General features: G+C 42.1%; 7 protein-coding genes across 7 annotated transcripts; 4 read left to right on the forward strand and 3 right to left on the reverse strand.

Moving 5' to 3' along the window:
• Positions 1-3,917: 3,917 nt before the first annotated feature.
• On the reverse strand, positions 3,918-4,688 carry EAF02_004842 (uncharacterized protein; the record flags this gene model as incomplete). Its single annotated transcript, XM_038900890.1, has 1 exon — positions 3,918-4,688. The coding sequence occupies one exon, from the start codon at positions 4,686-4,688 to the stop codon at positions 3,918-3,920; it is 771 nt and encodes a 256-aa protein (XP_038759402.1).
• A 2,706-nt stretch (positions 4,689-7,394) lies between these two features.
• EAF02_004843 (uncharacterized protein) lies at positions 7,395-10,866 on the reverse strand. Its single transcript, XM_038900891.1, has 8 exons — positions 10,523-10,866; positions 10,454-10,461; positions 10,279-10,392; positions 10,085-10,228; positions 9,873-10,038; positions 9,611-9,827; positions 8,420-9,566; positions 7,395-8,325 (listed from the first exon to the last, which is right to left on the reverse strand). The coding sequence occupies exons 1-8, from the start codon at positions 10,695-10,697 to the stop codon at positions 8,233-8,235; spliced, it is 2,064 nt and encodes a 687-aa protein (XP_038759403.1). The 5' UTR covers positions 10,698-10,866; the 3' UTR covers positions 7,395-8,232.
• A 735-nt stretch (positions 10,867-11,601) lies between these two features.
• On the forward strand, positions 11,602-12,267 carry EAF02_004844 (uncharacterized protein; the record flags this gene model as incomplete). The annotated part of the gene is made up of 2 exons (XM_038900892.1): positions 11,602-11,620; positions 11,681-12,267. 2 exons carry the CDS (start codon positions 11,602-11,604, stop codon positions 12,265-12,267), a joined length of 606 nt encoding a protein of 201 aa, XP_038759404.1.
• Positions 12,268-13,187: 920 nt separating this feature from the next.
• Positions 13,188-13,589, reverse strand: EAF02_004845 (uncharacterized protein; the record flags this gene model as incomplete). Its single annotated transcript, XM_038900893.1, has 2 exons — positions 13,188-13,247; positions 13,359-13,589. 2 exons carry the CDS (start codon positions 13,587-13,589, stop codon positions 13,188-13,190), a joined length of 291 nt encoding a protein of 96 aa, XP_038759405.1.
• Positions 13,590-14,462: 873 nt separating this feature from the next.
• Positions 14,463-14,657, forward strand: EAF02_004846 (uncharacterized protein; the record flags this gene model as incomplete). Its single annotated transcript, XM_038900894.1, has 1 exon — positions 14,463-14,657. One exon carries the CDS (start codon positions 14,463-14,465, stop codon positions 14,655-14,657), a length of 195 nt encoding a protein of 64 aa, XP_038759406.1.
• A 595-nt stretch (positions 14,658-15,252) lies between these two features.
• On the forward strand, positions 15,253-18,618 carry EAF02_004847 (uncharacterized protein; the record flags this gene model as incomplete). The annotated part of the gene is made up of 7 exons (XM_038900895.1): positions 15,253-15,324; positions 15,387-15,419; positions 15,477-15,567; positions 15,641-17,737; positions 17,783-18,068; positions 18,121-18,236; positions 18,287-18,618. The coding sequence occupies 7 exons, from the start codon at positions 15,253-15,255 to the stop codon at positions 18,616-18,618; spliced, it is 3,027 nt and encodes a 1,008-aa protein (XP_038759407.1).
• Positions 18,619-20,661: 2,043 nt separating this feature from the next.
• EAF02_004848 (uncharacterized protein) lies at positions 20,662-23,811 on the forward strand (the record flags this gene model as incomplete). Its single annotated transcript, XM_038900896.1, has 1 exon — positions 20,662-23,811. One exon carries the CDS (start codon positions 20,662-20,664, stop codon positions 23,809-23,811), a length of 3,150 nt encoding a protein of 1,049 aa, XP_038759408.1.
• Between the last annotated feature and the right edge of the window lie 400 nt (positions 23,812-24,211).

Consider the following 24,211-nt stretch of genomic DNA (forward strand, 5'->3'; position numbering starts at 1 on the left):
GGGAAATGGGTTCGCAATTATCCAAATCGATAGCAGGCGTTGATATTTGAAGATTGCGATGGATAAATCCAGTACTCAGTGTAGTTCCTGAAATTCAACTGAATTATGCAAGTTTACGAGATGGTTTGAACTTTCAACCAAACTCAAAATTGTCATGTCAAAGGAACGTAACGCAGAACAACTCGACGGCTACAGGTCTAGCACAATTCAGAGAATCGTAACATTATCACCGACGTTACGAGAAGTTCGAGTTCCAATCAACAGCAAAATCGGTACCTTTTCAGCGCTCGTTAAATCCAAAAAACAACATCTCTCATTTCACAACAAACAAAATCCAGTTGGCTTAGTGGTGGCGCACTTGGTTTTCACATCCTCTCAAACAGGATCACTGCTTCACAGCCGAAGAATTTGTTTGTTGGAAAAATCAGTTCGCCTGGTTTTAATTAAACTCTGCGGCGCTCTCCCGAACAGGAATATTATTTTTGCATTTTATTTAACTTTTCTTGCGTTTTTTTTGGTGGGGTAAAATCAATGCATTCTACCTAGGTATGGAAGAGTGGTGGGCAAATATTATAAAAGGCGAACTTGATCGGCGTTTGATTAAACAGTATAAGGGTGGCAGTGAATCGAAAGTGAATTATCAGAAGGATTTGTTGGCCTTCATCTCTACTTGCAAATCATTTTGCTAACAGATATACAACACTGACAATGTAGCTTCTCAATAATAGACGAGAGGTTCGGGTCTATTGTGTAGAGAACAGGAGATGAAGACTTGATACAGCATTGGGAACAAAAGCAGCATACACTTCTTATCTATGCTTCGCCACCACATAAATCAATTCACCGTTTTGTATAAATCTACGTAGGTAGGATTGAGGGTCGACTTCAGGAGGTGGGTGTAAATTACACAGCTGTTCATGGATTGAATCAGCCTCGAAAGTATTGACAAATACCATTGCTCCGTACAGGAAGAGGAAGACCTTTGTGGTAAATTTCCTTTCATAAATTCTGGATCGTTTCAAAATACGTGGGGAAATGTAATTTCAGAGAGGAAGTCTTTCATAAGTTTTCAGTCAGAAATTCCATATGTTGTTGTTGAAATGAGGACTCTATTATGTTTTGATTTGATGATATTATGGTGTCTTGACTCTTCTCTAACCTCTGATCGGATTTGAACATTTCCAGGGTTTGAAGTAACAACATGAGGAGAAAGTTTTTCAAGAAGAATGTTAATATACGACTATTATCATCCAAAAGCTATTAATGTCATCTCGGAATTTGACTTACCGTTTCCTGTTTCGGTTGTCACAAACCTTCAGGGCTCTCTAACAACATTCTGGGACAAGAAGCAATTGTCCCAATATTTTTGCTTGAATAAGAAACTATGGATCTTACCCTACCCAAAGCCAGTGTAATCTTACAGCAATCGGACGATCCTGAAATGCTCTCATTCGCATCTGTTGCTCTACTCCGTGATGTAACGATAGGAGATTTCATTCTTTTACTAATAAAGGAGTCAAATATTGAGGGTACTATTTGGTCCATTTACCAATTAAATCTCTCTATCCAGTGCAATTGCGCGCAAAAATCCCACTCGCTTGGAATATTGCATTCAAAATACTGTCACGAATAACAGATAGGCCGTGAGACTTGTTAATTGCGACGTATTTCTCGCGTACCCTTGATGATAAATGGTTTCGAGAAACTTATCGTTTTGTGCTGAACCTACTGAAATCAATGCAACTGTTAAGTTTGCAGTTCAGAGCTCTGTAGGTGGGAGGATTGCTTTGATGTTAATGCTTCATTCATTGGTATGTCTGGTCTAGCGATAGCACTTGGACTTTGGAGGATTAACAAATCATTGATGGACAAGAAATACACTAGCTGTTCCCAAGTAGAAATTATATACTGGATGAGTCGCATTGCTAGTCCTATATACAAAGCCATTGGTCTAAGATACCATCCGGGACATATTGTGATTCGGTGATGACCTAGATTTCGCAACTTCTTCGCTTCTCCCAAATGCTGAAGCTCAGCTCTATTGTAAAGACTTCAATCTAAGTAAAGGATCTTCAATTCAAGATCAAGAGCCCCGCATGAGGTGACACTTGGAATAATAATATAGATTCACTCACATGGGTTGGAAAGAATGGCGTGCTAGTATCCACTTTTCTTTCCTAACTCTTTCCGAATTTGTCTTCTTCGTCTTTCCTATTGTGCATACAAATACTCCGCGCAGAACCAGAAAGGAAGAAATACTTCTAACAGAGATATTTACTGTGCGAGCTTCAGATGAGTGAAATCTATTGAAGTTCGAGTCGGTCTCCCGTTGTTCTTACACAGACTAGGCGCTGAGGCAGAGCTCAAATGGATAAATATAAAACTTTAGATCTCAGGAGTTTGACAACCAGCAGAAGAACTTTCTATCTGAATGAAACATCAGATGATGACGGTAATTGATGATGATTTCACAGCTCATGATATACTTGCGCAATCGACGATTAGAATAGACTAGATGATATGATTAAGATGAACCTGTCGTTGACTTTCAGAATATGGTGACTCGCTAATTGTGCAGAAGTATGATTTCGAGCCTGGAGAAGATTTAGTTGTTGGTATAGTCTAATCATGGTGTACGTCTCTGCGCATTTCCATGACCAGAAATGGTTTATTGGGGGAGAATGTCTTTGAATGAAGATTTGTAAGTTTCGAAATCTAATACTTGACTTGCGATAGGAATTTTTATCTTGTGGCATGCAAGGACTCTATGTAAAGGGCGATAAGTTGGTGCGTGTGATGGTACAGCAGCTATGAGGTAGTGGCTTCTCATCGTTATCACTTCTGAGGGCTTTGCGGCTATTGCAACAGCGACCTTTGAGATAGGATAAGCCATTTTGAGGCCGTTTATCTAGGAACTGTATTTAAAAACCTAGGTATAGTGAGGGAATACAGGTCAAATCCATGAATTCGTCATGATTTTCATTGATCGCTTTCTTATGTAGTCTGAAATCATGGCCTCAACATATCTGCCCCATTGTTGCATCGTCAGTCGAATAGCTCCAAAAATATAGATACTAACAACAATCGTTCTGGCAATATATAGCAGCAAGATCATAGCAAGTACAGTTGATTCATCCAGTGACTTCGGTGGAATGCTACCAAATTTAAATGAAGTTGAATGAAGGGGGGATAAGCCTCAACCTAACCGAAATGGTCACACCTCAATCCGAATTATTCACTAAGCCAAGAGAAGATCCAGTTATTAATTTTAGTGATGATTTGAGATTGAGTGATGTATTAATTAAATTCTATGTTATGTACATTGTGTAAAACATTGATACATGCATAATGTACGCAACTGTCTAGAGAAAGGTGTGAACGAGAATTCAAACGAGAGTTGAGAGCATTATACTCGGAATATAGATGCTCGACACCCGGACCCGAAAGGTTTCGGCAACTTTCAACTAAAGTGCACCAGGAGGGCGAAAGTCGTTGCCGAGTTCCAAATGCCAGCATCAGTTGTCTATGGTTACAGTGTTGTGACGGTATATCAAATAAAACAACACCCCCAACACACTCAAATGGTTCAGAAAAAGAACTCAAATGACTGTTCGAGCCATCAGGTTGAAAAATGAAAGCTTTGGTGAATTTTACTCCGGATTCTAGCACGGGGGAAAACCTAAACTGCACGGGACTACCGGATGTTGATGTATCGACTTGAAAAACGGCAATTGTTTGCCGCTCCATGGATAAAGGCATATTGATTCGAGGTCTGGATTCTAGAGTTGTGGAAGCTGGACGTCGAAAAGCTCCCATTCGATCGATGCTCATTCTAGAAGTATGGGGGCTCGGAGGGTGTTCGGGTATCAAGGTTAGAAAGATTCTACTATTATTCCAGCTCAAAACGTCGAGGCATACTATTTTGTAAGTGTGTGCAGGTAGGGCTGTTGACGCTTGAATGAGTCTTGGCTGCTGTCATAGGAAAGAAGAGATAACTGCAGGCCATTGGATCCAAAAGCAGAGTGTGTATCGACTGGAGGAGCATCAATGTATACCCCAATTTGCTTGTTGTACTTGAAACCGCGAGGTGTACGAATTGATGGAATAAGTGAAGTATAAGCGTTCATCGAATCTCCGATCGTCCTCGAATTGAGGGGCAGCCAATCTAAGCAGCCATGATGAGTGCAAAAAGAACTTGGAGAAGTTGGTAGTAGACCTTGATTGTAGGGCTCATGAGCAGCAGTCCATAAAAATAAAGTTTGGTCTGAAGTTCGCTTAAGAATCTCTTGCTGTAGTCGAAGATATGCATTTTGGGAGCCCTCCCCATACATTGGTAGCATATGAATATCGAACAGTCCCATCAAGCAGTAAGCTAAGTCTTCTTCTCGGCTAGTTTCTCGTTCTGAAGCCCATGACATTCTCTGGGCAACGTTGCATGATCCTGGGTAAAGACGTCCGAGTATGACATCTCTATCAATACGAGTAATGTATTCGATCAGGGTTGCATGCCCGCCCTTAGTTCCCAGTAGACGCCAGTGCATATCAAATAGTAGGAGATGACGTGGTGCTATGAGTTCCTGCAATGTCCATCCACGAGAGAACCATTTGCTTTGAATCAAAGACCAAATATCCTTTGCATCGGACAAATATGCGTAACAAACTGCAGATTCTTGATACCAACGATACATTGAGTTGATGGCCTCACTAAGTTCCGCGGAGCTTGATTTGTCAATGCAACAAGTGTCAACCCAGACCCAATAGTGTTTATCTTCCCTGGCCTTTTTGCGCAGCCTTCTAGCTTCGCAAAACCCTTCTTCTGATTGAAGTTGCCATTCTTGATATCTTCAAAGGTGATCTCATCTTCCTCCCACCTATGAGAAAGAATGGCGTACGAGGGGATTTCCCGTTGGGAAAATTCCTGCACTCGAAGATTCTCCGTGTCTTTCGTGTCGAGCAACCGCATTTTTGCTTACCCGAAAGGGGGTGTCAGATTGACGAGGAATGGTCAGTAGAAGTAGTAGATAACCTGGGCTAGTATAAAGACTATTGCAGGTATCCGGAGCCTTGTGGTGGGATATCCCGTGTACGACGAAAAGATGATCTCGCAAGGGTATTTATTGTAATATAGATAATTGTGCACGTGATATGCCCCGATGCGTATTACGTGCATATAGACCTTATAGACCTCGTCGCGCTCAGTCTTGTTAAAGTTGCGCTCTGTAAACGCAATATTAAGTCGTGTAAAAAGAACGACCCGAACGCACCCTTAAAACCATAGACCATACTCAGGTGCAATTATATTCGTCTGTATACTTGAATTGATTCATATTACCGAGTGGTCTACTTCTTTTCAAGTCAGCTTAATTAGACTAGGCTCGTTCTATATTTTGATACTCTAGACTCTTTTCCATACGATTTGAGCTTTTGTCCCCTTTGAATATATCTTATCACTATCCATATTTTTCAACTCTTCTACCCTAATAAGTCACTACCTACGTGCATCGCTGTCGATATTGACTTCAACATCAAAAGGAATCATGAACACGAACAGAGTTTCAAGGACACCGATTCATTTCAATTTGAATACAAAAAAATAGTCGGCCGCCTAGAGAGCCGACTATAACACTATCAAACGATCATATTCAGCAGTATATGGAAAGTAGCCGCATGACGTACGCCAACCGATATCACAAAGTAGTCAAGTATGCAGTTCCAGTACTCGCTACTCGCTACACAGTCATATTGAGCAGTGGCCTCTCTATTGATCATTTTCTTCTCGTGCTTTCGAATGGCTTGGTTGATGGACATGGCCAAGGCATACGTTACCATATAATGAGAGACTAGATACTACACCACTTCCTACTCCATTTGCACAACCGTGCGAACATGTAGGGAATTCAACATTTTGAACTATCAAGGTACGCACCATCACCTCTCTGATTCCCACTCTCTTCTCTCAACACCTTCCCCTCACATATCTCCTAATCTCCAACAAAGACTTGCAAACAGAGCATAAATACTGCAGCTCAAAGACAGATACCATCCGTAGTAACTCTTTTTACTACCACATTTCCATGTACTAAAGGAGTCCACTTAGCACGAGAAGTTCGAAGTCTTAGTCAGAGTTTAAAGCCAGAAGTAAGATCCACGAGAATTATATACACAGAAAACCCGCTCTCAAATTCATTAAAAATAATCAGATTATTCTTGCATCTGCCTGCAAAATGGAAATAACGCCAATCAACAATAGTAACAAAGCTTGATTACTTTCATCCTTTCAAAAGCCTAATCGTAATAAATCCTGGTTGAAGATTCCGGAAAACTTACAGTACTCTGAATTCTTCAACTTAGCTAGGATAGGAACGATGCTGTAGCCTCCTTGTTACAAGGTTTGGCGATAAGGGAGTAAGATGAAGTTAAGAGGTGAATATAGCGACTCAAACCTTCATATTTCACCCCAAGCACATGATCTTCAAGTTAGAGTCCCCGGGGTCCGAATGACGAACTAGAATAGCCATAAAGGTACTTCCTATCTCTTTCTCCAATTCACCATCTACCCTCAAACGTCCAATCCAGCACTTTTATAGAAACCCAACTCTCAGAGTCACAGAGCCCAATATTGCCGAAAACCAATATACGCCAGTGCGATATGGTTTTTGCTGGATCGGAGCTCATAGATGTGCTCGTAGTAATACATTTATCTACCTCTAGAGAATCTTCACATCAACTCTACTTCCTCGAGCCTCGTTTAGAAAGACTGTGCTGCTTATTCTCCAATGTATGTCATCTGATATATACTCCGGTTCTCTCGACCACCAAAAATAGGGACGAAGATATGGCAAATAATAAAATCCATCTATCCGAACAAACTTTCCAAACATCCAGAACAATCAACAACTAAAACCCCCCCTCACCCCAAAAAGACACAAGCTCACTGAAATGAAAATAAATCTATTCCCATCTTCCAATTTGATCCTCCCTTCCTCAACCATATCAAAGAAGTTCCTATTAGGCCAACAAATTCCTACTCTCCCCATGCCCTTTTAATTGACGCGTCCAGGTGCCTAACTTAATATAAAAAGATGAGTGCAGAGCGAGTCGCATTCAAATAAACAACTACTCAACATAACAGAGTATGAATCACAAATAGCTCGTAGACGGAGTGAATATCGGTAGTTAGACTCTCCGGCTAGTAGAAGCGTTTCAAAACAGGGAGAAATAATACAATTCATGTGAATCCCAAAATACAACTCTACAATTACGACTCCCAACCTCCCAACGCGATCCCCATCCCTCACCCGATCTCAAGTTCCATTCTTGTTCCACACCCATCGACCTTCTAGCGAGCTTCTACAAACATGCCGATCTTTACATATAAGTTTCCTCTACTGCCCTTACCTCTTCATCACCAACTTGGAACTATATGGTACAAACGCAGCTCATATGGTAATCCTGGAATTAACTGTGCTCAAGAATTGACAAATCAGATACACCTTAGTACATTCCATCCAATAGGAATCCAAGAACCCTATATTTCACTATAGCTATCCGTAGAAACTTCAAGTACCTAGGTATAGACAACAACTTCTTCATAAATTCGGACGATAAAATTTGGCTAACGATACTAAATCCCAAAATCGGAGTGTAATCAAATGACAACACCACGACACAAAATATTAGACGAAAAACTTAGATCAGATATCTAGCGTGATATATTCACAATTCAGCGATAAACGAACTTCGCTGCCAATTCACACGATGAGATAGCAGAAATCCAGACGACACAAAGAAGGAATTCAATATCTCAGACGAGTATATGCTTCTACACGATAATGCAACCTGGCATAAGATAGATGAGAGACAGTTTGTTTGGAGAGCGGAATTGCTTTCAGGGTTTGCGACGGGTTTGAGATGGGTTTTAGTTTTGAGCATTTAAAGCACCACGACTGCTAGTTGAGCGGTGAGAATAGCAGGTTGAAGACGGTGATGATAGTGGACTGGCAATAGTAAAATTTGTATTCTTGAGATGGAATTTGAATGCGAATTCCGGAAAGATTTGTACTTGTCTAACATGCGGAGCTACCCTTCATGCAAATGTTCCTCAAATCTTAAACTCTTGGGAGATCGCGTCGCCTTGGTATATCTCCGGTAGGATATCTATCTCTGCGGATGAGACACTAAAGTGTCGAAAATATCTTGATATATTTATACCACTTAAATCTAAAAGTAGTCTCAAGCTCCACTGGAGTTTGCCAATTCTATCACCTTAGCCGCCGCTTCATCGAAGTCATCATATGCATATAGTGGCAATCCACTTTCAGCAATCTATAGATTTAAGAGAAAGTCAGTAAACACTTATCCTTCTCACAATAATTCAGGCCAATAAATAGACCACAACCAAAAGAAAAAGAAAACTTACAATCCTCTGCCCCTCCTTCTCATTCGTCCCTCTAATTCTAACAACCACCGGCACCTTAACTCCCAACTCCTTAAAAGCCAAGAGTATCCCCTCAGCAATCATATCTCCTAAAGTCAAACCCCCAAAAATATTGACAAAAACCACCTTCACCCTCTCATCTCTCAAGATCACCTCGAAACTTTTCTTCACCGTTTCCGCCGTCGCTTTCCCTCCAGTATCCAAGAAATTTGCAGCTTTCCCTCCCACATCCGCCAACGCATCTACAGTATTCATAGCCAGCCCTGCACCATTCACCAATGTTCCAATATTACCATCACCGGCAAGTTTGATGTATATTATACCGTCTTTTTCAGCAGCTGTTTCGGCAGGATCTTGAATATCTGCGCGGGGAAGAGAGTGAATTTCTGATTGCCGATTCGAACTTTTAAAGGCGGCGTCATCGAAACCGAAAAGTGAATTCACAACTACCATTCTCTGTTGACCTTTTAATTCCGTTGCTCTTTGATTTTGTACGACGCATTCGAGGAGGAAGGCTTCTTTTTCTTTGAAAAGTTCATACAAGTCGAAAATGAGTGATTTCAACAACCTGCTTTGAAGAGGTCTCAACCCCAAATGAGAGCTGCGCTTATCGAGTACATCAGACATTCTGGCAGTATCGTATGAAAATGGAAGCTTTATCGATTTTGTAGAGGACTCATTCTGTTCACCCGGCCTCTGTAGTATTAAAAATGGACATCGGTTACTTCGATCGATGCCAATAGCGATGTGGTATGTTTGCCATCTTCCAATGACTTTCTTTCCGTCGAGCAATTTAAACGCATCTACCTCTTTGAGATATATGGTTCTTCTTTGTGTCATGTTCATTTGTGAAATCCTTGGTGTTGGGCGTACCCTCATTGTGTGCATACCTCGCTTTTGAGAATAGTTACCTGTAGAAATGCTATTACTTGATCTTCCGGAGCTCTCTAGTAAAGTCTTCATAGCATTTCCAAATTTGGCTGGATGATTGACCATAGTAACTCCTACATCTTCGAAAGCCTTGATTTTTGTCAACGCATCAGGTTCTCCTGGCAAAGTAAAAGCTCCAGCATGACCCATGACTCTACCAGGAGCCGCATGAACACCAGCTACCAGTGCAGTAATAGGTCTATGAAAGGTTAGTATAACTCAAACTGTCTTTAGGAAACTTACTTGGGATTTGGGGAACGTTTTTTACATTCCTTAATCCAGGCAGCAGCTTCAAGTTCTGCTTCACCACCAATTTCACCAATGATAACGATTCCTTCAGTATCATCATCATATTCGAAAATCTTTAAAGCATCCACAAAATTAGTGCCAGCCAATACATCACCACCCATTCCAATACAAAGACTTTGACCAAGTCCAGCCCTGGTCGTTGATGCGACGGCTATTAATATCAGTATTGATCAAGACCATCTGCTTAGTATCTTACCTTCATAACTTAAAGTTCCCGATTTAGCGACAATACCTATACGACCTGGTGTGAAGCAAGAAAGGGGTTGGAAACCAATCCGACATTTTCCAATTGCTGAAATGATTCCTGGAGCATTGGCACCAACTAATCGACTTTTTGATTGAGTGTCCAGGATATTATGTATCTAAAAAATATCAGCTCCGTATTATTTTAAAATCATGAATTCATACCCTTAACATATCATGAATAGGGATGTGTTCAGCGACAGCAACAATAAGAGGAACTTCTGCTTCAATAGCTTCTTCAATTGCGCTTGGTGCTTGATGAGCTGCTACGTATATTCCAGTTGCATCTGGTTTAAGTTGCTCCATTGCCTATTTCGGGTTGTTAGTAGAATTAACATCCATAATCGTGATATACTGACCTCCTTTACAGTAGGTAAAACTGGTAATCCCAAATGCTCCCCGCTCTTTCCAGGTGTCACACCACCAACTATGTTAGTTCCCCATTCTATTGATTCTTTTGCATTTGCTGTGGCCTTTATGGGGTATTGAGATCAGTATAGAAATCATTGGTGATTCTTAATTATGGGATGTCACCTGTCTACCTGTATCAAATCAGCCATGACACATTTGTAAAACAGAACAGTCAATTGCACATCATCATACCTGTGAAACCCTGGAATATAACTCTAGTATGGCTTCCAATCTTCAAATTCTTGATTGTTTCTCCATATCTATCCTCATGTGTATGTTTACCATCTTCCCTACTTACAAAATGCTTCAACGTTCTTGTGCTGGAGTACCCAAATCTACCCCGCGTGAGAGCTTTTGAGCGTATCATGTTGTGTTATATTTCCAGTTATGTGTCCGTAGTTGAGAAGGAAATACAAACACCAAGTATGTACAACATAAAACGGACAGGCTACGTATAAACAAATCATAAAATACTCTCGTCGTCGTAATAAGCAATATAGATTGTTCATAAAGCAATCAAAAGATTTACCTCAAGCTACAAACCTCGAACCTCGGGATTACGCATCGGGAATAAACGCCGACGAGCTTGAGCTTGAGCTTCACCTAAACCCACCTGCAGTCTTCACATGTGTGGGGAAAGCAAACTACGTAGTAGGTACGCACGATCTCTTGCATTAAATTCTGGACCTCTACGGTACCTCCATACACTCTTATCCGCTTTCCCACCTCGTACAAAAAAGACTAGTAAAACGATGCATCACTCGTTCCACACGATAGAATCCAAGTTCTGATTTCCCGTTCCCGTCACCTAATATGTATGTACTCGGTGTCTTGCGCCGTCCGTTCGTCCATCCAAGCAATAATTGATGGGAGCTAAAGACTAGCTAGAGCGGATTCCACCAATCCACGATGCGGAGAAATCATTTTGGGTTAGCCGTGGATATCCCGAGCTGGAGAATGCGCTACGCGACTCTATGAGAGAGGGATGGCATGAGTTACTATTAGGAAGCTATTACCTTCTGATTCGTACTATATTTACGCACATGATACTTATTGAACATCTGCATTTACTAAATCATACAAAGTCTCTCATCTGTTTGAAAGTCGAAATTGCATTTTCAAGAAATACAGAAGTAGTGGATCGTCTGTTATCCGCACAAACACTACACTTCCTGCTCTGGACCATTGAACGCATTTTAATCCTATTCCTCTACATAGTCTGGAACACCGAGCAAACAAATCACCAATATCACTCGAACTCAATCGCAATCATGACAGTTGAACCAAAAGGTAAATCAATTTCTCTTTCCTATTTCCCCCCACGAACCCCGCAGCTAACCCCTCTCTCAGACCTCTCCAACACTCTCAGCAACCTCAGCATCAACTCTTCCTCTACCCAATCCAAACCCTTCTCCAGAGCCAAAAAATCCATATCCCTCGCCGACTCCTGGGAAGACGAAGCCTCCTCCGGTTCCGACACCGAAACCGAAACCGACACTACTCAACCCCCATCAACAGAAAATACACTATCCCCCACCTCCTCTTCATTCCCCTCCGCACCACCACCTACCCCTATCTCTCCCCCTCCACCTAGCGAACACTTTCCCCCTCCTCCAGCTTCTTCCACCTCCAAAAAACCCATCAATTCCTCCTCTGCACAAGAATTTGAGAATCCCTATGGTTACCCCGGCCCCTCATCCTCCTCATCCAATTCTGCGCGGGGCCCAGAACGCAGACAGGAAAAAACAGATGCGGTAGCTCGACGACTCATAGCAGGTGCATTGGGTGTTCGCGCACCGAAGAAAACAGAGGAACAGAGGGAATATGAACGAGTCCAAAAGGAAAAGGAGATGAAGAGGAGGAAGGAAGAGAGAGAGGAGGAAGAAAGGAGGAGGCAGGAGGCAGAGAAAATAAAGAAAGGGGTGTGGGATGATTAGTTTGGTCTATGGTGAAATTGAGGAGAGAAGTACGGAGAAGGATGATGGAACAAGGGTTGAGGGCTAAGAGAGATCTGATCTGGGAGTTATAAGCACGAAGTATAGAGCTTAGAAGTAAGAGGCGGACCATGCATACATATTTTACTCTCTTACGCATTCATTCTACGCCTAGGTATAGCACCAATCGAATGTGTGCGTGTATAGATGCACAAGTTACCATTACAGAGCAACGAGGCCACGTTGATTTTAGCGCCGCCAGTTCGGTAGCAACTGAGAATTATATCCTTCATAAAGATGGAAGTCCACACTAGATGCTCATACCAAGGAATCGGGGTTGATTGCAGGATGATCTGCTCGCAAAGTCACAATATAATTAGAGAGTAAATGAAGGCAGTGGAAAGGACTTCACAGCGCATGCACTCTCAATATAACAGCAGAACCTATGTTAGAAACACATCAAACAAGAATCACAACAAAACCAAAGCGTAAATCAGACGAGATGCTGAAAGACCCCGTCACAATTTGAGAACATCTTCATTTTCTTCCACCCAAGGAAAACAAGCATCTAAATTCTGTCCTTCGTGGCTACAGCCAGAAAATATGGCCTGAAGTATGAAGAAACACTATTTGACGCCTCCCTAAAACACGCCAATACCGCGATGTAAAACTGACGAGTCATCCCCCAAACACAAGGAAAAAATAGCCCAGATTAGAAGATTGTTTTCGCTTTGCAAGATGTTAAATGTTAACTGCCAACGCAGCATTGCACATTCTTCTCCTTCGGTCTGAGCTATCAGTCATCTCCAACCAGAGTTATCCTAAGCCCTGGTACCATTTCGCCTCTCCCTATCATGCGCATGTCGAATTGTTATGGTATCGTATCGTCGTGTAGTGGAATGGATGAGAAAGCAAGGGATGATTTATTGGCCACCAATTTGCTCTTGATGAACTTCAAGAGTGTCACCATCTTGCATATCCAACTGAGGTAAAATGCGTTAGTTAAAAGCGATGCGACACAGTAGCACAGAAATATTCCCCGATGAATACAACAAATATCAAATCCCCCACAAAATACAATAATGAATACACACCTTATCTGGGCTGTCTGTAGCTTGAACACGGCTGCCATCGAAGAGGAAGCGTACGGAGTTTGGTGCTTTGCCTTGTCTTTCGCAGAAAGCATCCATCAACTTCTTCAACTGAGTGGAACGCTTGATCTTGAAGAAGACTTCATTATTGTTATCGGTAACCTTGATGTTCAAGTGCTCGGAAACAGGGGCTTCGGGTCTCTCGCCAGCTGGGGATCCTTCATTGTCGGACATTTTGAAGTTGAAGTTCGGGAAATGGGTAGATGAAATTCGTGGGGTGGGTGTTTCTCAATTCGAGGCTGTAGATGGTGGTGAATTGGTTAGTTTATGAAATTAAGAGGATTCTTATGTAACAAATAAACTTACAACACAGGAGTAGATTTGACTTTAGTAAATCGATCTACTGTTAAAGTGTCTTTAAAAGTTATCAGTTATGTCAGGTCGAAGGTTAAGAGGAAGTCGAGTGGTAGGTAAGGAATTATGAGGAAGTCAAATTCACGCTTGTGGCTGATGACGCTAAGCTTTAGTAACACAAAAAGGAAAGAGGAGTGGTGTGGGTGGAGGGGTTCTGATTGGTGCAGGGGAGTTTGCTGGAGGCTGTTGTAGTCTTTCATCTAGGTATGTAGATATAAAAAGATTCTCAAGGAACCAAAGAATAAACAAGAATTTACAACAACTTCAGACTTCTCTATCTACCATTGAATACATTTTTGAAAGAGATTGATTGCACCTTTCGCATCTGGGATTAAAGATCAGTACAAGATCAATACAGTATCTACCTAGGTTGTCGCAGCAACATACATTCATTCAAAAGGAAACTATCTGGTGGTTCATTTGCTGAGAATCCAGGTTGAATATGGTGACAACATTTTTTCTATCAAGTCAAATTGCTCTTTCTTTTGGAAGTTATTGATACTAATGTTTATGTGATGGACTTTTAGCCACTCAAAAATGATATAAATACAGAACAACCTTGCCATTCCAAAGCTGTATGTTACACTCATCAACTGATACTGCCTTTTACAAAGAGCTGACAATACGGAACTGGATAAAGTGTGCCATCCAAGGTCAGCATCTTTCTCCCCAAGCCAATTGGGAACTCAACTGATGATTTACACCTTAGATTGTCTTGCAAAGAATAATTACAACGAAGAGAAGTGTAGATCACAGATTGATGCACTATATGATTGCTGTAATGCATTCTATGAGAAGAATGGTGATGATGCAAATAGTGTCTCCTGTCCCAAGGCAAATTTGCTACGGTTGAAGATGAAGCAGAGATCAGAAGAGAGGCAGGCATGAAGATGATAGATAGATGTGCACTCTCATAGTATACTCTCATAGTATGCCCGACATTGATACATGGACTATATAAAACACCTTCATCACACATCACTTTTTCATCACATCAATATTACAGTCCAGTTTCTTACGAAAAGATGTAACTCTCCAAGTTTACTGCCATCCTTCACACCTCCGAAAAGGTCAGGTAACGGAAACAGGAAGATTATTTAATATGGCCGATCATGAGCGCGCAAAGAGATCCCAATGGACCTAACCAAACATTGAAGGCTTGATTCGAGACTCTAATTAGAAGGGCGGTAAAAACATTGTAAAGAAAAAATGTCTAAATTTGCACGCAAGAAATCTCTTAAATAGAAGATTTCCTTAGCGTCAAATGCCATATCGCGCTAAACTTTCCCTGGTACTCACAAGTCAAGATCGCATCTAAAAATTAATAATCCCTGACATTTCAGGACGCGACTAAATTGTTCGAAGGCCGAAGCTTCAATTTGTTGATTTGAGGATTTGGTCCGTCCATATAATATCAACATTAAACAAATTGTACACTACTTTTTCTGATTTCTTTCCCTTTCAAAGTATCGCATTGTAAAATATGGCGCCCATGTCAACGCGCAATTCTACGATGAACAATTACACAAATGGATTAGATGTACCAAGGTCTCAGGTAAATATTAAAGGCTTGAATTATACGGGAATTGAAGCTGACTTGAAGTTTCCTTTTTCTAGAATCACCGTGAAGGAAGTTGGCAAATGATAGCTGTGAGTTTCTTTGGAATGCAATTCAGAATATTCAAGAATGCTAACCCTTCCGCGCAGCAGGAACCAAGATTTGAAAGAGAACTTTCTGAAGACCCTTCTTCTTACGATGGAATGTCGCGCTATGGAGAAGAGCAAGAGCAAGAGCGAAGTCAGTAATTCTTATGAGTTTTTTTAAAGTAATGTTTATGCGCCTTATACTTACTAACTTCTATCATTGGTAGTTGAATATGAAAAACCAGATATGGTAGAAAGTTCTGGAGAAACAGAAGCTGTCTTATACCCCCTTCAAGATGCTGCGAATCGAGTCGGAAATGAGGTGGAGAAGTTTGCGGAATTTCTTGATGGTTACGATCCTTTAAGGGTGACTGATGGGGATGAGAGACGAGAGATGGCATTCGATTTGATTGAGCTTTATCATAGAACTGCTCTCGATACATTAGACCGTTTACGAGATCGCCATGAGTCCGAACGCCGAAGAATGGAGGGTTTGAGTTGGAGAAAGAAGATGAGAGGTTTCAAAATCACGCAAGATACTGATGAAGTGGATATGGAAAACTCGGACGAGGAAGAAGAGTTTATAATAAATTCCAGAACAACAGTGAAGGATCTGATTAGATGGGAGCAGGAGGCGCAAACTTGGGACCTTTTGAGAAGATTGGCACACTTACGATTTCCCGGACCAGATAACGGAAAAGAATTCGAACCTCAACAAACACCTTTAAATCAGTATTCGAGTGAACGAGAAGCTTGGGATCATTTTCTACAGACAGATAATCTTGCGCTGGAACGAAAAACTGTGCTTCGATGGCTTCAGGATACGGCCGAGGAATCGGGGGAAGAAATCGACGTCTTAGTTCAGGATTTACAGCAAAACGCGGAGAGGGGAGATATCATCGCGCATGGTTGGTTACACACCAGGGCAGCTATCAAGCTTCAGAAAAATCAACACTCTTGGCCTCGAACTGTCGACCTCAATTCTAATGAAACCCAAAAAATGATGTGGAATGCAACCAAAACTGAACCTCTAGTCACCCAGCTGGATCCTGATTCCGTAACCCGTCAAGGCCGAAAGCTGGAGGTACAAGACGAATATTTCGAGCGCGCCATTTGGTTGGGGTGTTATCAAATGCTCCGTCGAGGCAGAAGCCCAGCCGAAATCAGAGAATGGTGTATGGATCGAACCGAAGTATGGAGAGCAGTTAGCATGTCTGGGCTACCGGATGAAAAGTCATTGGAAGATGATGATGAAGGGGACATTGCATCTGGTGCTCTTTGGCGTCGCATGTGTTTTGCACTTGCACGAAAAGGCGGCAATGATGAGTACGAGCGAGCAGTATACGGTATTCTCTCTGGTGACATCTCGAGCGTCGAACCTGTTTGTCAATCATGGGATGACTTAATTTTCACACATTACAATGCCTTGTTGAGAACACAATTCGACAACTACATTCAGTCGGGACCACAGCTTTTGATGAATGGAACTTTGGGCTTTGGAGCACTTGACGCTGTTGTACTTCACGGGGATAACGCGATCGCTGGGAAACGACTGGTAGAAAGCTTAAAGACAGATTCTCGAACTGCAGGTGAAAGCTCACACCCAATGAAATTGCTTCAAGGTGTGTTGATTGGAGAGCAATTTGCGGACTTCATCTATCAACAAGGTCTGGCACTATCAAAATTTGCGAACGCCGAGACCACCTCAAACTTAATACCTCCAACGAATGAACAACCTAAAGACCAGGACGTCACCAATTATGTCAATTTGGGTGATCACGACAGTTTGCGAGTTTTCACTCATGCTATCCTCATCTTCAGAGGTCTTGGGCTAGACTTGGGTGGTGTACTTAAGGAGTCAGTCATTGAAAACGTGATCGTTGCGTACATCAGCTTCTTGCGTCTTGCCAATAAAGGGGAGCTCATACCACTATATTGTTCACAACTCTCCGGAGCAAGAAGATACGCCACACTTAGTCGTACTTTGATTGATATTACAGATCATGAACAACGGGTCACCCAAATCAGATTGATGAGAGAGCTTGGATTGGATGTTCAACAATTTGTGAATTACCAGTCAAGATTCCTTCTCTCAGACCATCCTGATGGAGCTAAAGATTATCCTTCACCTAAGGAGTTTCAAGTATTAAAAGATGATGGCAAAGGAGGCAAGACAATAAAGAGAGATTTTATGGGATCGGATTCCGAGACCCTCGATAGGATTGACCTTCTACTCATTAGAAGTTTAGAGTGGTATCTACTTGTGGATGGACTTTGGTCTGAGACATTCATGGTTGGCAGGATGCTATATCAACGGTTTTATAGTAAGTTCTCACATTCAGGTTTCTCGAAAAATGCTAATTAATTAGAAAATATGCATCTTCACGCCGCCTTCCATTTATCCCAAAGAATTTCAAGTTCTGAAATCGCATTGAGTAAAACTCGAGCATTATTGGGCGAGAGCCTCGATTTCACAGGCTTGGAGTCTGAAGACAATGAAGATCTGACTGAAGTTCTTGATGGCTCAGCAGATAAAAAGCGATACCTTAAAAAGTATATGGTTGAGCAAGCAAAGAGCTTTCGAGAACTCGAAACATTGGCCTTGACTTTAGATCGCATAGAGAGCGCATGGGGTCTATACTTTCTCATGCAAGAGTGAGTTACTTGGTATCTGAGATCAGTTCTATTGCTAACATTCTTACAACAGGGCCACCGAAATTTCAATCATCAAAGACTTCAAGCGGGCCTTAGCCCAAAGCCTTCCAATAGCTAAACTTTGTGCAGACCCGTTGCTTAGTGGGTGGTTGACAACAAGTCTACAAGGTAAGCAGATCTCTTTGATCCATTGGCAAAGAAACTAACAATTTCCACAGATCAACCTGAATTCGCAAGATTACGAGAAACCTATCTTCCTGAGACTATTTTGGCTTGGATCGCAACATTACAGATGGCTGGACCTATGTTGACACGTGATTACTTGATGGTTTCTATGGATCTAGCTACTATTATTGCTGCCGAGAATTCCGATCTATTGGAACTCTTCTCGAAAACCGGAAGAATGCCAGAACTTGTAAATGCTCTCGCCTCATCAAGTAAAGAACTTCTCATCATGTCAAGCAACAGCAAGAGAAGTACAACCTCGAAAAATAGCAAGAAGATGAAGGAAAGAGGATGGACGACGGAATTGTGGAACGTCAAGCCATAGACATTTGTATGATATGATGATATGGTTCGGAGGTGAAAACTCTCATTCGATCTTCGATATGATAATCGAAATGAGATGTTGATGGACACCAGGATGGATTGGGTGGGGTAGAAGGCTAGGTACGCCACCCCTGTTGCGATTGATATTTAATGGCTTCATATCAACCTACCATTGTTGAGATGAGGGTACACGCCCGACGGCATTTAAAATTGGGAGAAAGGACGGCTTGCAAATTATAATGGTTGGTGTGTACAATATGAATACTATACTAGGTATTTACAAACTAGGTATTCCGAAATCGATTCATTTATTCATATTTATGTTGAAGTTACCAAGACAATTTGAATTCTATCTTCACCATTGTTCAGCACAACATTTGCTAGACACCTAGGTAGCTGGAGGTACTAGGTCGGTCGGAACTTGATCAATTTCGCATTGAGAAACAAAACAAAACAAACAAAACAAACAGTTGGTCCAACGTTTCGTGTCAAGGTATTATTAGTAAGCATTGATATACCTAGTATTGTTTCTGCGGTTCTTGACCTATCAGATTGAGAGAATTGTTCGTATAGAGTAATTCATACAGATACGATGGAAGGATGAGTAAAGGCTGGCTTGGTTTTAGCTGTTGGTATGAGTGGTACTGATACTGTAGGTAGTGAGCTGGGAATTGGGAAAGCGGCGCAAATATGGTTATATTTTGGGAGGGTTGATGGGGTGGGCTGAGATGGATGGGCTGAGATGAGATGGGATGGATGGGATGGCTTGAACGGATACTGGATGGATGCTGGATAGGCTTTGATGGGTAGATGATAGGTACTAGGTAGGTGTAGAGTGGTTTGAGATGTTGTGTTTAGTTGGTTAGTTAGTTACTCGGGGAGTAAGTGAGATGCTTAAGGTTATAAGTTGGTTGGATTGGTGGATTGGGATGTGGAAGTAGTGATATGGTGACGTACCTAGGTAGGCAGTGATATAGGTATTGTAGTGATGTGGGAAGAGGGAATATGGTGGTAAGTGCTAGGTAGTCTTGACTAGTAGATAGATAGATAGACAGACTCTTGTTTTAACAAATTGATACATCTTGGTATAAAAATGAAAATAGAATGTTTGGGGATCAACGATATATGCTTAGGGAGTGATGGTCAATATATAATGATGATTTGGTGAAGGGTTGGTAGGTGGAGGGATGGGTGGAAGAGAGAGGTGGATGTGATAATGATGATATTATAGGTTGTGTGTAATATATAGAACAGTGATCTAGGTGGGAGGCTGAAGGAAGAGGGAGAGATGGGGGTATAGTATCATGGGTTGTATATAAATATACAATAATTAGTAGGCGGAGGAGATAGGAACCTTGGAAGAGATCGAGGTAAGGATATAATAGGTTGTATATATACCTACCTATATATGTTAATTATATAGATAGAAGGCTGAAAGATAGAAACAGGGTAAATTCAGTGGCAGGTAGATAACAAGATACTAGGTATGTATCAGGTTGGAGTCAGGTCACAGGTAGGTAATAAGTATATTTCATAAGGAATGAATATACCGGTTTATCTATATTATATCTATATGACAATAGATAGTAAAATAGACATCTAGTAATAAAAAAGATATCAATCAAAATTAAAGGCTATAATAACTTCTTGAATGGTATCTATTTTGACTATACAACTTGAAGATATACTCGTGCTATTCGTCTCTCCCTCCACGATAAATCATTGAGTTGTCTGAATTCTCTGAATTCTGGGGTAAATACTACATGACATATATACATCATTCACTCTTTTCCATCTCAATCAACTTTCTACCTGTTATCATACCAAGGTCTATTCTATCCTCTCCCTCCTATACGTACGGCCAGTAAACACTGCCTCGCCCTCCCTTACCATTTTTGGGGGCCATAGCTTATTCAGTTAAACGCGATCCCGTGGTTAACAATTAACCTAAACCAAAGTAGCTCTTACCCTAAAACTACCTAATTCCCTTGTACAACAAAATAGAAATTAGGATGGCGACAACATCTTACATTCAATCTCGATCATGTCAACAGTGTCATCTAGTTTATCTTCAGTTGTAGCAGGCAAAGGTAATTTTAGTCACTTTCACATCAATCGATTTGTTGACACCGATATCGTTAATGCGACCGAGCTCCATTCTAAATTACAATCACCCAACGCGAATCAAGTTAGTAAATTCGCTCTCGACATCACATCCACCACGAAGAATTCGATGGCACAATCATCGCGCCCTGCGTCGGGTCAGAATACCACGGATATTACACCTACAGGTGCACCTGGCAAAACAATACAGAAAGATCAATCATCTTCCTCGCCGAGAGGCGGTTTCGGCGCGTTGCCATTGGAGTTGGTAGAATTGAATTCGAACCAGGCTACCGATGGAGTTCTAGGTCCCAATAAAGATGGCAGAGTTCGAAATCCCGTACCATCCAAGTTAAAAGGCAAGACGGATAATAAAAAGGGCAATTTTGGTGTGATGCATATGGGAGCTAGCACGCCAGGAAAGAAAGAGGCACCAGGGAAAGATGCTTCAGCTGAACGTGATGCTGCAGCGAGAAGGACGAGCGAGAATACCGCATCACGAGCGAAAGCTGCTGCCAACGAAAAATATGCTCCTCCGAAAAAGAGGGGACTCGAGGCGGCAAAAAATGAAGGTGGGAATCGCGCGTCGCCGTTTGCTTCACGAGATGATCACAAACAACGTGCGAGGCCACTAACTCCGGATGAGACTAAATACGAACAAGCGCGATTGTTGACATTATTAAGAAGCATCAATCCAGTTACTGTTGTCGATCAGGTTTGTAAAGCAGTGGCATATTTTGGAGGTATACCTGGTGCACCACCACCGGAAGATGGCATCTTTCCTGAGAGTGCGAATACAAGAGAGACGGGAGCATTATTTATAGGATGGCTGGCAGAAATATTTCCCGATCTTTCAGCCAACCCTGAACCACCACCAATACCAAGGCCACAAGAACCACCTTCTGTCAAGGGAAAGAGGGGTCGTGGAAGACCACCGAGAGACTCGAAAGGTCCAGAGAATGGCACGTCCGAAGCGCCTGGTCCCGCAAACGGTTTTGGATATGGTCCTGCTGTTCAAGCTCCAACTTGGGGATTACCTCAATCCGTAGCTTTAGTTAATACTGCGCCCCCGATGGCAGCTCCACCAATACCAGTAACAGTAGCAGCGGCACCACTTCCATCAGCAGCAATGGCTAGTCCAAACTTTAGTCGACCGATTCAGGCAGAGTCTGATCGGCCAGCCACTCCCCTCAAAGGACAAATCGAGAATCATGCTCCTGATACCGAATCTACAAGCAAGCGAAGAAGGGGTAGACCCAAAGGATCAAGAAACAAGGGAAAGGAAGTATCAGCGGGGACTGAGAGTACTGGTGGATTGAATAATGTCGATACTACTATAGCAGATCCAGCGCCATCGGAACAAAACGTCCAGCATCAACCCGCAGCAGTTGCAAAGATGGTAGCTGATAAACCCGTTTCTACGAAGGAATCACCAATTGTCCCTGTGACAGACGCAAACAATAAGGGTGGCCAGCCACAACTCACATACTCGGCAGAACATTGGAACCCAGACTCAAACAATAACCATAATCATACTTCTTCAATTCTCCCACCAGATCAATATAGCCCCGAGGAACGTGCCGTTATCGAAGCATTTCAAACACCTGCAGAAGGCCCCACTGGTTTCAATTCGACCCAAGGAACACCCGTAAACAATGGTACTCCCACAGCTGGCGGTACAAAACGAAAGCGTGGTCCCAATAAGCCTAAAACTGCACCAATGACTGCATCTCAAAATATGTCAGGATCGCAATCGCAAACTAGCCATACTTCTAAGAACATCAGTCCTCTACCCGCGCCTGCTGAAATTCCCGTTGTGCAAAAAGATACCTCCACTGTGCAATGGGAATCCGTACCTCCAATGGTTGAAACTCTTGTTCCACCACCTCCTAAACGGCAGCGAAAGCCAAAGGTTCCTGGAACCAATGGTCCTCCCACTGGCAAAAAACCCGGTTCTTCGGTTGTTAGTAATGCTACACCTCCTATCCCACCAAGTTCTATTCCAGATTCCCCCGCTACTTCAGTACAAAGTATTCAACAGACGCAACAAAATACACCTGTAACTCGACCTGCTGATGGATTGGAAGCTCATTATGCTCGATTTCAACAAGATCTCGGACAACAAAATGGACGCAGTATCACTCCTACAACTTCAACAATCACACCTCAAGGACGTCAACATCAAAAATCTTCATCGATTCCACAATCAACGCCACAACAAATGACTCAGCAAACTTCTCAACAGCCTCAGCAAGTTCAAATTCAACATCAGACGTCACAGCAAGGCCACCCACGCGATGATCAGACTCAAAAGATGACACAAAATGTTCCGAGAAATGCTTCGAATAGTTATTTCCCGAATCATACTGGTACCAATTATGTCTCACAATATTCCTCAAATCCGCAAGCAAACCAACGATATGGCGCTCATCAGCCATCACCTCAGATGGGTAACAGCTACCGAGCTGGTACCATGACCCAAGCCTCACCACAATTTGCACATGCCGAAAATTCTTACCGGACCGCTAGTCCTCACACCATAGCTCAATCATCGCCTTCTTTCTCTCAACCTGATACATCATACCGAACTTCATCTTCCCTCGCCAATCCTTCACCAACTTATTCGCAACCCGAAGCATCTTATAACCCTCGCACAACTTCTCTTGCTACTGCAACTCCATCATACTCTCAGCCTGATTATAAACCTTCCGCTTTGAATCAAACCTCATCCTATACTCGTACTACCCCAACAACTCATCAACAATCTTATAATCAATACGCAGATCCTTCTTACATTGATCTTCCAACCCTCGATCTTCCTACTTTGGGCCACACATCCGCATCTGCTTACGGTCAAACGAATATGAATAGTTTAGGTGGTGGTAGCTCGAGAAGCAATGCAAATACCAACAGCATTTATGGTACGAGCTCTGGCTTGGGCAATGCATTTGATGGAGGTGCGAATGATTTATTAAGGAATAATAGAGCCGGAAGTGGAAGTTACGGGGCGGGTGGTGGTGCAGGTGGTTTTGATGGGGGCGAGGAGATGAGGCAGAGGTTAATGAAGGGTATGTTGGGGAGAGATAGATGAAAATTTCATCCGCAAAACAAATTTTCACGGTCAGCAGTGGATTTGGATGAAATTTTGGGGATGAGTGGATAAAAAGCCTACTCATGATCGACCATTAACGACCTACTCACTGAACTTGAAGATGATGCTTCAATAATTTACTTAATACGATCAATTAACGGATTCAAATCAGTTTTCCCCTTGAAGCCGAATCTAAAGATCAATCACGAGGAAGTTGGGAAGATCTGGTCTTGAAATTTTACTTTCGTTTCGAGACGGGGTTCGAAACCCCACCATGAATATTTGTGGTGCTGAATATGGCATGTATGCGGGTGGGGTGGTGGTGTATCTGATTTGATTTGAATGGCAAGTACGAAATAGGAAATGTGAAAAAAGACTTTCGTTTGGTTTTCTTATTTGG

The sequence above is a fragment of the Botrytis sinoallii genome (assembly GCF_014898435.1).
Source record: "Botrytis sinoallii strain Bc 23 chromosome Unknown BSIN_007, whole genome shotgun sequence".
Lineage (NCBI taxonomy): Eukaryota > Fungi > Ascomycota > Leotiomycetes > Helotiales > Sclerotiniaceae > Botrytis > Botrytis sinoallii.